General features: G+C 37.2%; 1 protein-coding gene across 1 annotated transcript in view; it reads right to left on the bottom strand.

Moving 5' to 3' along the window:
• Window positions 1–6832: 6832 nt before the first annotated feature.
• The window catches only part of DKK2 (dickkopf WNT signaling pathway inhibitor 2), a 51810-nt gene continuing 45096 nt past the window's right edge, over window positions 6833–13546 (bottom strand). The window contains exons 2-4 of the mRNA XM_070756677.1: window positions 10501–10651; window positions 8602–8751; window positions 6833–7175 (exon numbers count right to left, since the gene is read on the bottom strand). Coding sequence (XP_070612778.1) covers window positions 6925–7175; window positions 8602–8751; window positions 10501–10651 — 552 coding nt within the window. The 3' untranslated portion in view covers window positions 6833–6924. The remainder of the gene's footprint in view (window positions 7176–8601; window positions 8752–10500; window positions 10652–13546) is intronic.

Below are 13546 nucleotides of genomic sequence, written 5' to 3'. Positions count from 1 at the left end.
GCTCCTTTGTTTATGATTTTTTTTTTTGCATGTATGCAGATGTCACAGTAAATTCATTTATAAAGGCTAGATATATTTGTTTATTAACAAAACAATTCAGAATGCTTCTCCTGCACTAGCAAACTTCAAGCAATTTAGGAAGGAATGAAATCTAGAGGAGTGGATCGAATTTTTCCTAACATTGGGCTTTGCCTTAAAACAAAAGCTTGCACATCCTTTATGTATAATCTTGCTACATTGTTCTTCTGCTATGCCCAACAAGCCATGCTCACCAAGCCACACTAACTAAGCCATACCATGCCCACAGAAGCACAGAAAGTTTAAAAAATTGAATCCCACCACTGACTAAAAGCTATACACACAGCCAGGAACCAAAACTTTTGCCAGACCCATCCTCGAATACAGCTCATCTGTTTGGAGCCCATATCGCATCTCAGACATTAACACCCTTGAAAATGTCCAAAGATACTTCACAAGAAGAGCCCTTCACACCCTACAAGACTAGACTTTCAATCCTGTGCCTAGAAAGTATTGCCCACAAGATCATATGCTGCAACGTCCTGCCTGTCGGCGACTACTTCAGCTTCAACCATAACAACACAAGAGCACACAACAGATTTAAACTTAATATTAACCGCTCCAAACTTGACTGTAAAAAATATGACTTCAGTAAACGCGTTGTTGAAGCATGGAACTCATTACCGGACTCCATAGTGTCATCCCCAAACCCCCCTTAGATTATCTACGGTTGACCTATCCAGATTCCTAAGAGGTCAGTAAGGAGCGAGTACAAGTGCACTAGAGTGCCTTCCGTCCCCTGTCCTATTACTCTCCTATATCTCCTATAGCTTTCTTCTATTCCTATATCTCTTCTTCTATTCTTTCATTGATATGTTCTATTAATATATCTTCTTTTCTATTCTTTCTTAGATATATTTTACTATGAGTATCTCCTTTATAACCTTCATCATGTATTTTACAATGTGTGTATATATATATACCCACTAAACCCCTCATTGTGTATTGGACAAAATAAATAAATAAATAAATAAAAATTATAAATATAATGGGTAGAAGAGCCCAGTGGAAAAGTTCCCTGAAGATGGGTTCCAACACTACCCTAAAAGCTTGGAAGAATAAACCTTTGGTCTTGGTAACAGACTCCGATTGGATACATAATTTTTTTTTTAACTTTACACATTTCATGTTTTTTAAATATGGAAACCCATATTTACAAAAGTTGACTTCTATCATAGGTTGCAAATTTCCAGTGCAACCCTGTGTATGGTTACTTAAAATTACTTCCATTGTATTCAGTGGTTCATATTATTAAGTGATTATCTTAAAAATTGAAGTTTTACTCATGTTTTGCTTAAGTATAATTGATTTTAATTGGTTCCCAATTGAACCAATTGTGGTTCGTACTTAAATGAATTCCCAAATTTTAATTTGTACCATACAACTTTATGATCTCATTAATTTACAATACAAAGAAAACACAACTAATTGTGGTAGATTTACAGTATAAAAAAACATAATTGTAGTGAATGGTTTAAAACAAATATGCTTCTCAAAATGTAGGCTTCTCATATGACATGTACATAAATTCTCATATGCAGATCATGTTTTACATATTTGCAGATTATTGAATGCACTTGCAGTTTTATATGTGTATATATGATTGCCACAGAGTGACATATATGCAGGATTTGTTTAATTTTCTACACAGAAATTGGTTTTCGCATAGGATTTTCAAAATGTGTATAAGATTCTTCACAAAGCATTCAAAAAAGTATCAATCCCTCAAAGTTTCAAACCATTGTGAAATTATCATAGGAATGCAAAATTCAGTTTTCCATACAATTAGATTACAAATTCATAGGCTTATGGTAACATGAGTGTATTTTAAAAATGAAACAACTTACGTTATATTGGTCTGTATGAAAATTCTGAAATGCGCAACAAGGCCATAGGAATAAATGATGTGAATAAGCTTTTGACCTTGTCAATCAGGTAAGCTTATGTGAAAACAGAGAGCTGAAGGTTTAACATGGATAAGGAACCTGGTTGTTTGTATGAAAAGTATAAAGAACTAATGATCAAACTTTTGAGAAAAAGTGAAGAGACATTCAGACAATGATAAATAAAGAACTCACAATAACCGAGTTCTCTATTTCTGAAAATAGAAATGTGAACTATTTTTCATGGTCTATGAAAGTGGGCGCTTCCCATAAATGCTGTACATTCTGTAAAAAACTAATATCCCATTAATTTTTTAAAAAATTAAGAATTAGTCATTTTTCAGAGATTCAGATCATAAAAGGCTGAGATAGGGAGTGTAAAACTAAACAATATTTAATGGTTTTTGGCAGCATACCAAACTCCAGAAGAGGAATCCCGGAAGACTTTATGACCACTTAATGGTTGAAAGAAAAAAGAAAGGAACTCTTAATTCACCTCTTTCTTGATGTTTTCTCTAATGCTAAGAAATTATTGAGAGTCGGGCATATGTAATCTGAAGAAGATAAATCAAAGAGAGGCATGACCATTATCTCAATACAGTATGTGAAACGGTGTCATGGAAACAGGAAAAAAAAACCCAGGTGACTTTGACGAACAATGGTATATTGCTTACTAATTGCAATGAATTCTGAACGCGATGTATTACCTTTTTTGCAGAGTTCCCTGTTCTGCACTGCCCTTTAGGAGATGGAGAAAGAATACAATGACAGTGTGTGAAAAAACCCCCAATTTTAATATATTTAATCTTATTATACATTTCTTTCTAAATTACAAAGTCAACAAATTGCAAGTATAGTTTTGCTACAAAAGCTTTCTGTAGGAAATCTCTTCTATAAGAAAATACATCTCATTAAACATTTCCCGTAAATAAATTATTTCAAATACTAGATATGGGGTGGGAAATAAAGTGGGGAAGGGCATGCAGATAACATTTCAATGAGTCAGGGGGGGGGGTAACTTTGTTACTGTTAGCTGTGCTGAAAGGGCGAGGGCTCTTTCCTATAATCTTGCTATTGTAAAAGGATGTCACTTATTTAGTTTCCATTATTTAAGCAAAGGAATTGATGACTTCTGTCCATCTCCATTCCATTTTCATTGTATTGCAGTAAACTGAACAGAGCTTTCTGTATTATAACATATATCATGTATTATAACATACATATAAGTATGTTATTACTGACAATTTTTTAAAAACATAGAAACATAGAAGGCTGACGGCAGAAAAAGACCTCATGATTCATCTAGTCTACCCTCATACTATTTTCTGTATTTTATCTTAGGATGGATATATGTTTATCCCAGGCATGTTTAAATTCCGTTGCTGTGGATTTATCAACCACGTCTGCTGGAAGTTTGTTCTAAGGATCTACTACTCTTTCAGTAAAATAATATTTTCTCATGTTGCTTTTGATCTTTCCCCCAACTAACTTCAGATTGTGTCCCCTTGTTCTTGTGTTCACTTTCCTATTAAAAACACTTCCCTCCGGGACCTTATTTAACCCTTTAACATATTTAAATGTTTTGATCAAGTCCCCCCTTTTCCTTCTGTCCTCCAGACTATACAGACTGAGTTCATTCAGTCTTTCCTGATACATTTTATGCTTAAGACCTTCCACCAGTCTTGTAGCCCATCTTTGGACCCATTCAATTTTGTCAATATCTTTTTTGTAGGTGAGGTCTCCAGAACTGAACACAGTATTCCAAATGTGGTCTCACCAGCGCTCTATATAGCAGGATCATAATCTCCCTCTTCCTGCTTGTTATAACTCTAGCTATGCAGCCAAGCATCCTACTTGCTTTCCCTACTGCCTGACTGCACTGTTCACCCATTTTGAGACTGTCAGAAATCACTACCCCTAAATCCTTCTCTTCTGAAGTTTTTGCTAACACAGAACTGCCAATACAATACTCAAAAAATATTCAATCTGGTGCTTCACTGCTAGTAATCTGTTGATAGCAGAAACAATTGACATTAAAAAACAGTTTTCTAATTTCTTTCTCAAGCTGCTTTCCTTAAATTAAGTTCCAGTGAGAAGTTTTATTTATTTTATTTGTTTGTTTGCCAAAGGAAGTACATATCTGTAACATAAATGGATGGGATATTTGGGATATTTTAAGCAGTCTTGGGGATATTTTAAGCTGAACAATTAAGCCAGAGAAAATGAAATATGCATTGCCTCTATACTACCTGTCAAAGTTACTTTTTATTTTAAGCAATACTGTCTAAAATTCGTAAAACAAATTTTCATGTAATATCCATTTTGTCTCCTAGACCATGTACATTAAAATAAACTACACAAATAGTATGGAAGGGAATTAGAACTTATAATAGCGTATTGATACTGGACTAAGGAATCTATCAACTGCACTGCTAGCAGAGTTTCATACTTTATGGAATTCTGATTCTAAAGCAAAAACTTAGAGAATTATAAACACCTCTTCCAAAATCCACTTTATTGCTTTTTTTGTGTATAAACAATGAAGGACAGGCTGCAAATTACTTTACCACTACCATATGCGTTTAGATAATTTAGTTACTTTCTGAAGTTGCAGTTTGGCACTGAGATGGAAAATGGGTTGAAAGTATTTTTTAATAGACATGAAAAACATGTAGCATTTGGCTGATATTTATTCGTGGGTTTTGAAATATAAATTAATTACAGATAAATGTTAATTTTTGCAAAACATAGTCATTCCATGGCTTCAAAAAGTCAGGAAAAAAAACTTGCTAGCTACAAAACACATTGTTGCTGTTGTTGGTTGGTTACCTTTGATTGCTCCATTTTAAACAGATATTACAAATGGCATATTTCCCCAGCATATTAAAGTCACATGAAGGAGCCCCCCAAATAAAACAAAATGAACAGAATTAGAAACATTCACACACAAACACACATGCGCACCCATGCAAGCAAGCAAGCAAACAAGCAAACACACAATTCTTTCCTTCTTTTAAGCAAAGAGAAACCATCAGTCTCCTAAACTTAACCCAGATGATAGCATGGGGATATTAGCACAGTGAAAAACATATAAGGATGCTTAATGGATAAGCAGTTAGAAATTGCTGTCCATTTTACTAGCCCATTAATACTGCTGAAGTGAATTTCACTGGCATCCATCGATATACAGTGATCCCTCGATTATCGCGAGGGTTCCGTTCCAAGACCCCTCGCGATAATCGATTTTTCGCGATATAGTGGTGTGGAAGTAAAAACACCATCTGTGCATGTGCGCCCTTTTTTTTTCCATGGCCGTGCATGCGCAGATGGTGGAGTTTGCGTGGGCGGTGGGGAAGACCCAGGGAAGGTTCCTTTGGCCGCCCAGCAGCTGATCTGCTCGGCAGCGCCGCAGCAGCGAGGAGCCGAAGATCGGGGTTTCCCCGCCGCCCACGCAAAGGGGAAACCCCGATCTTCGGCTCCTCGCTGCTGCGGCGCTGCCAAGCAGATCAGCTACTGGGCGGCCGAAGGAACCTTCCCTGGGTCTTCCCCACCGCCCACGCAAAGGGGAAACCCCGATCTTCGGCTCCTCGCTGCTGCCCGCCCGCCGCTCGCCCGCCCGCCGCCCGCCGCTCGAGAGCAAGAGGGGGAGAGATAGAGAAAGAGAGAGAAGGAAAGAAAGAGATGAGAGAGGGAGGAAGAGAGTGTGAGAGAGGAAGAAGCAAGATAGAGAAAGAGAGAGAGAAAGAAAGATGAGAAAGGAAGAGAGTGACGTCATCGGGTGGGAAAATATTTTTAATTAATATTTTTTGAAAAATCGCGATATAGCGTTTCACGAAGATCGAGATCGCGAAAATCGAGGGATCACTGTACATACAGCAATCCAGTAGTGGCAATTCCAAACACATTCTTAAGGTGCATTCAGAACATATTCACCATATTCTTACGACACATATTAACCTCAGTACTTTCAATGTTATTATCTTTTTGTTTTGTTTTGTCACCGACATATCATAGTATATGTTCTGATCTAAAACCCTTATCACTTCTTATTTAGCAAAACAGATTTAATGATCCTGAAGGCGCTGTGTAAAGGCAAAAATGAAGAATAATTCATAATGCAAACCTCCATTCCCTAGTATTTTCAACCACCATCTTACTATATTATTCCATTTTAGATGTAGCAATGAATAGTCTGTTTTCACTGTAAGTCAGTTAGCTACAAATAAACCAGTCAGACGAGCTAATGGGAATCATTGGCTACAATAAATGAAGTATCTGTTTGAGTTATGCGGTCTAACTGTTTATATCATTTATGTGAATCTAGATTAGTGGTTTTTTACTGTTGGCAATTTTAAGATATCTGAAGTTCGAAAACTAGAATTCCCCAGCCAGTATAGCTAAATTGCTAAGCTTGAGAAATATGAATCTAGATTGTTATCCTAGCTTAACTGCCTCTATTCATATATCTTGAAAGAGGTTAAAAATCCCTATGCAAGGGACAGCTTTGGATTGTAACACAATAAAGTCCATAACTGTATATGCAGTAACTTCTTCCTTTATTAGTTTGCTGGGAAATTTGTGTAGTTATTATTCAGTATGCAAGTATGTGTTGATAGAAATATATATTTGGCAAAGTCCTGCTCTGTATTGTAAATATATCCTATTTTATCATCAGAGTGGGATAAACTACCTACAACTAATATGGAGAAGTCACAGGACTATCAGTAGAGCTTTGTCGCAAATCTTTGGCCCCACTGTAGAATAGCATCACACTAAATAGAACATCCATCTGCTGTCAGTCGAACTTCCAAGCAGAATTATAACACATGTGCCGATGATGCTTCCTCTTGCAAAGGATACTTGGGCCAGTCATTTCTTATTTACAATTCTTTTTTTTTCTACCATAGTCTATGCAGTAGACACTTGTCAAGGCCTGCCGGTGACAATTTTTCAAATCCTGCCATCATATCTTCTGGCACATATGAAGTCTTGCTTTTGAAGAATAAGTGGCATCCTTCCAGATTTTACATGATAAGCCTTTGGCACAGTCACACCGCTGGAAAATCTCCAAGCCGTGGGAACCTTTCTTCCTCTGTTTGGTGCATACTTCTCCTTGGTGTAGCACAGGCTTGCAAATTTTGGTCCAAAAATGACGAGCACAACAAAACCCTTCTGTGCAATCGGAGGACCTTAAGCAAGGGTCTCCTTCATGACCTAGAAATAAAAAACCCAAATCTTTATCAGTTAGTAATAAATTAATAATAATAATATCTCCGGGACCGCCTTCTGCCGCACGAATCCCAGGGACCGGTTAGGTCCCACAGAGTTGGCCTTTCTCCGGGTCCCATCGACTAAGCAATGTCATTTGGCGGGACCCAGGAGAAGAGCCTTCTCTGTGGCAGCCCCGACCCTCTGGAACCAGCTCCCCCCAGATATCAGAGTTGCCCCCACCCTCCTTGCCTTTCGCAAGCTCCTTAAAACCCACCTCTGTTGTCAGGCATGGGGGAATTGAAATTTCCCTTATCCCTAGACTTATAGAATTTATACATGGTATGCTTGTATGTATGAGTGGTTCTTTAAATTGGGGTTTTTTAGATTATTTTTAATATTAGATTTGTTTACATTGTCTTTTCATTGTTGTTAGCCGCCCCTAGTCTTCGGAGACGGGCGGCATACAAATCTAATAAATAAATAAAATAGTAATCCTAAAAAGGGTAACCAAAGCAATTGGGTTGTTTTCCAAATATATTCTGATAAATATAAACTTGTTTGCAGTGTATCTGCTGTTCTTCCAGACCATTTAAAGAGAACATTAAAAAACCCCAAAAAGAAATGGTATAATTGGATGGAAAAGAAAATTAAAAAACTGATACAATGTTAAAGCACCTACAAATTTATTTGTTTGTTTGTTTGTTTGTTTGTTTGTTTGTTTGTTTGTTTGTTTATTTATTTATTTATTTATTTATCTATCTATCTATCTATCTATCTATCTATCTATCTATTTATTTATTTATTTATTTATTAGATTTGTATGCCGCCCCTCTCCGAAGACTCGGGGCAGCTAACAACAATAAGACAATGTGAACAAATCTAATATTAAAAATAATCTTAAAAACTCCAATTTAAAGAACCAATCATACATACAAGCATACCATGTATAAATTCTATAAGCCTAGGGGGAAGGGAACATTTCAATTCCCCCAAGCCTGACGACAGAGGTGGGTTTTAAGGAACTTGCGAAAGGCAAGGAGGGTGGGGGCAACTCTGATATCTGGGGGGAGCTGGTTCTAGAGCGTCGGGGCCGCCACAGAGAAGGCTCTTCCCCTGGGTCCCGCCAAACAGCATTTGTTTAGTTGACGGGACCCGGAGAAGGCCAACTCTGTGGAATTCCTGCGGCAGAAGGCGGTCCCGGAGATATAAGAATTATGTAAGCATAAGTAATCTGTGTGAACAATGTAAAGTTAAAGACTAATAGTAAGTAATTGAACAGATCAGACTCCAGTTCCCCATCCTCAAATAAGCTGTCAATGAAAAGAATCAAAATGTTAACACATGAATTTACTGCTTTTGCAAAAAAAAGAGTATTCTTCCCTTCTCAGGGAACCATGTTACAGATCATTTATAAATCAAGCTCTCTTACCTTTGGCATGTGTCAGCTTAGATTGTCCTTTCCCAAGATTTTGCCAGCCCAAATCTTTGGTGGGATAGTGATTATTTTTTTTATTGCGAGGCACTTCTAGAGCTGGAATATGGGCCGTGAGAATGCTCTCAGTCACTGGTATACAAATACCTAAATCAATGAATGAATCAAGTTAGAACTGGAAATACAACAGGCGATAACATAACCGGAATGCCACAAACAAAGAATCTATCCATTTGCATAAAGAAAGTGAATGCTCAAATTTATGAATGTTTGATGTCTTCCATGGCTGTCCTATAGAACTTTGGTTAATTTTATTATCAGCAAACTGCAGTTGGGGTACTGAGGCTGGTCTTTAGCAGGACTCTCCAGTTCACAACTAAGGTAATGTTTGGATTTAAGATGTCCATCAGTCATTAAGTTGAGAAAGTACAATTTGAAAGTAAGATTTGACAACCTGCAGGCAGTGGAGCTCATATATATATTATATATTTATTAGATTTGTATGCCTCCCCTCTCCATAGACTCGGGGCGGCTCACAACACGATAAAACAGTTCATAACAAATCTAATAATTTAAAATTTTAAAATATTTTTAAAACCCCATTATTAAGCAGACATACGTACAAACATACCATACATAAATTGTATAGACCCGGGGGAGGTATCTCAGTTCCTCCATGCCTGATGACAAAGGTGGGTTTTGAGGAGTTTACGAAAGGCAGGTAGGGTGGGGGCAGTTCTAATCTCTGGGGGGAGTTGGTTCCAGAGAGTCAGGGCCGTCACAGAGAAGGCTCTTCCCCTGGGTCCCGCCAAATGACATTGTTTAGTTGACGGGACCCGGAGAAGGCCCACTCTGTGGGACCTAATCGGTCGCTGGGATTCGTGCTGCAGAAGGCGGTCTCGGAGATATTCTAGTCCGATGCCATGAAGGGCTTTATAGGTCATGACCAACACTGCATCTGTCCAATCTCACTCTGCAATGCCCAGAGCTCTCATGCAATTGATATAATTGCAGCGTTGAGCCCATTTTTGGTTTGGAAAGCAAAAGAACAAAATGAAAGTACTACGCATATTTCAAGACACCAGTCTATGGTCTGCTAGTGTTACTTTTAAAAGCAATTCTGTCTTATCACAATATATTTAATTAGATTAAATCCAAATTTCAGTAGAAACCATTCCATAGGAAATTAAATATTGCTAAATATTAATGACCGACAATAGTTAATATATTAACTATATATACAGTGGTACCTCTTCTTACAAATGCCTCTACTAATGAACTTTTTGAGATATGAACCTGCTGTTTAAGATTTGTTTGCCTCTTCTTCCAAACTACTTTCACCTTATGAACCCGAGGCGCCACCGCTGGGATGTTCCGCCTCCGGACTTCCATTGCCAGCCAAACCGCTGGGATTCCCCTGAGCCTCCCCTTGCTAGGAATCCCCACCTCCGGACTTCCGTTGCCAACCAAAACACCCATTCTTGCATTGCTGGGATTCCCCTGAGCCTCCCCTCACTGGGAAACCCCACCTCCGGACTTCTGTTGCCAGCCGAAGCACCCGTTCTTGCGTTGCTGGGATTTCCTTGAGGCTCCCCTTGCTGGGATTCCCTTCATTTTTGCCGGTGCTGCTTTGAATCGACATTGCTTGGCGGACGGGACCTGGGGAAAGCCGACTCTGTGGGCCCTTACAGGCCGCAGCGAGGTATGAGGGAGGAGGTGATCCCGTAAATAGAGGCATTTAGGACTTTAGATTGTTTTTCTCTTATTCTAAAATGACCGTTGATCCCTCCAAAATGAATCCTCTTTTTACTTGAAGAACAAATATGAGAATCAAGTACTAAAATATTTTACACTATTCATGTTTTTTTTTAAAAAAATTAAAAGTCATGTAAATACCATTATTACAGCGGTTTCCAGGACAACACATGCCATCTCTGTGGCAACGCTTCTTCTTCCTTCTACAAACCATGCAGGCAGATGTAGCTTGGTGGGGACTGTGACAGTATTTCCCAACTTCACATTCTTTGTCATTAGTGCAAGGATAAACCTGTGGGTAGTTATAAATAAAAGTGTCAACAACACTATAAAAGTCAAAACAAGTGATAAGGCAGGCAGAGTCTTCAGAGAGGGGCGGCATACAAATCTAATAAATAATAATAATAATAATAATAATAATAATAATAATAATAATAATAATAATTGTTCTGCCGGCGTGTCGCAACCGCCCGTAATTACAGGGTAATTAGTCCAGAAAGACACACACCACACAATAGAAGGAAAACCCCAAAGTCTTTATCAACAGAAAAACAGAAACAGCTCCCTTTTTAAATGTCAAAGGGATTTTCTGGTACACGCAAGGCACAGGTTAAATGCAATCCAATTTCTCACCCAATAACTAGGAATTTGAGTCCAATTCTAAAGTCCAGAAAGTCCACACACAATCCTGAACGGCAAAAACCATGATCTTGATGAAACTATGAATCAGATAAACTGCCATGAGGCTAAACCAGCAGGCTGCTCTTTTATCTGTAGCACTAATTACAGCAGCCCCGCCCAACCACAGGTGGCCTCACTTATCTCCTGTAATAATCCTTCAGTTGTTCTCTCCTATACATCACTCTACGCATGATTGGATGTGTCATTAATTCTTGTTCAGAATCCAGGGATGATAAGGATGATTGATCTCCTCCTGGGCTGTCTGCCAAACTCCCCTCTTCCAAGTAACCCCCACCTTCTTCTTCTTCTGAGGAAACTTCACTATCTGACTCTGTCGGCAATAAAATAGGCCTATGACATGTTGATGTTTCCCCTGCATCAACCTTGGGGTAGGAGTTGGGCCAGAGCCAACCACCACCACCACCACCACAACAACAACAACAAATAATAATAATAATAATAATAATAATAATAATAATAATAATAATAATAATAATAATCATCATCATCGTTTTCAGATACCAACTTAAAGGTTTTTTATACTTTCAGTATACACTGATACTAAAATACCCAGATTTATGATTTTCCAAAGATTATTTGTCATAACTGATAGCACATAAATTATATTGTCTTGTGTATTAAGGACCATCACAGAGGTAAGATCAAGAAGTAAATTTTGATGGATCATTTTTATATGATGCTAAAAATAGGCATCGTGTGACTTTTTTCTTTTATGATTTAGATGAGCAGACTTTTGAAATTTAGATATTGAGATATTGATAATAGTTTCTCCAACTGAAATAATCAATCAAACAAACAAAAAAGAAATTCAAATTTTCCCATAGCAAAATAGGAAAATTAACGTGATTCATGAATGGTCCTTTGGTTAAAAGTGAATCTCTGCATTCATCATCAGTTAAGCTGCAGGATTTACCTTCTTTGGGATCTGAGGAGAAAAATGCATATAAATACTCCTCCATAAACCTTTCCTTCTCTAAGAAGCCATGATTTTACAAAAACTCCCACCACACGTACACTCACACAAAACACCCTACAGTTAAAACAATTGAGGAAATTTATTGCATCTCCTTTGATAAAAATTTGGCACGAGAGCCATTTTGCTTTCAAAATCCCACTAGGGCACTTCTTAATGTAAAACAGCAGAAAAATTACAAGGGAGTGTAAAAGATAGAAATATTGCAGATAAATAGACATGCCTATCTGTAGATTAGTTTGTTTTTTTAGAAAATCTGTTAGGAGACAAAAAGAAAAATCTTATCTTTCAATTCCAAAAAAATTATGTGCCTTATCTAGATGGGGTGGATTTTGTCTGTGTTCCAAGCATCTGTCAATTGATGCTGAATTTAATTGAGTCAGCTGCTATTTGGGGCTGTTTCAAATGTCTTCAAATAAATTAATTTCTGACAATTTTTTTGGTATCTTTACATAAGTACAGACCATAAATTGTTTGATAAGGAAGCACCTTTCTTAAAAAAGTTGTTGAGAGGATGTCCTACTATCATCAAGAGTTATATTTTCCATTAGACTTTATTTTCTCAGTATGATGTCACTTTCGTCCACTGCTTTTTCATAAAATGTCAAATAAGCCCAAAGTATCATGTTACTCCCTAAATACTTTACAGTGAACTATGGGAAAGTGCAAACTTCTTTTTACAATGCAAAGAGGCTTTGATCCACCTGGGTTGATGTCAAAAAAGCCAAAAATCAATCTAGTTTGTAAAAAATGAAATCCTGGACATTTTTCCCCATGATTAACATAGAAACATAGAAATCTGACCGCAGAAAAAGACCTCATGGTCCATCTAGTCTGCCTTTATACTATTTTCTGTATTTTATCTTAGGATGGATATATGTTTATACACATGTGAACAGTTAATTCTTTTTATGAGATAGAAAATAATCACAAAGAGCTAGTGCGTTATAAAATGTAAAGACCACTGGGGACATAAGTTAATATATTAATTCAGTGAAAATGACCTGATGATCTCAGTTTTGCCTCTAGTGGATATCTCTTCCAGTCGTAAGATTTCATTGCTCCTCCTGATGATCTGCAGTTATTTCCTGCTTTTATTATATGGAAATAACATTTTTTGTGAGTCAGTACTGAATGGAAACTATTATGGTTCACTTAACTCTAATAGCAGTATGTGAAAATTATTTTGCCCATAGGTGTTTTCAAAATCTAACTTCAAAGGACAAGCAAAATAAAAACAGATAAGAGATTACTATATTCAACCAGATATCAAAAATTAGCAAACTAAAACTCATATTCTTTGTATTCAGTTCCTGCCTAACTCTTATATCTTTAATTCAATTCAAATTTATTAGATTTGTATGCCGGCCCTCTCCGAAGACTCAGGGCGGATCACAACAGTAATAAAAACAGTATAACAATGGAACAAATCTAATAATAAAATATATAAAAACCTCAACAATTAAAAACCATACAGCACATACACATCGAACATGAAATATAATAAGCCTG

This window comes from Erythrolamprus reginae, chromosome 7, assembly GCF_031021105.1.
Source record: "Erythrolamprus reginae isolate rEryReg1 chromosome 7, rEryReg1.hap1, whole genome shotgun sequence".
Lineage (NCBI taxonomy): Eukaryota > Metazoa > Chordata > Lepidosauria > Squamata > Dipsadidae > Erythrolamprus > Erythrolamprus reginae.
This window is presented reverse-complemented; position numbering and strand designations above follow the sequence as displayed.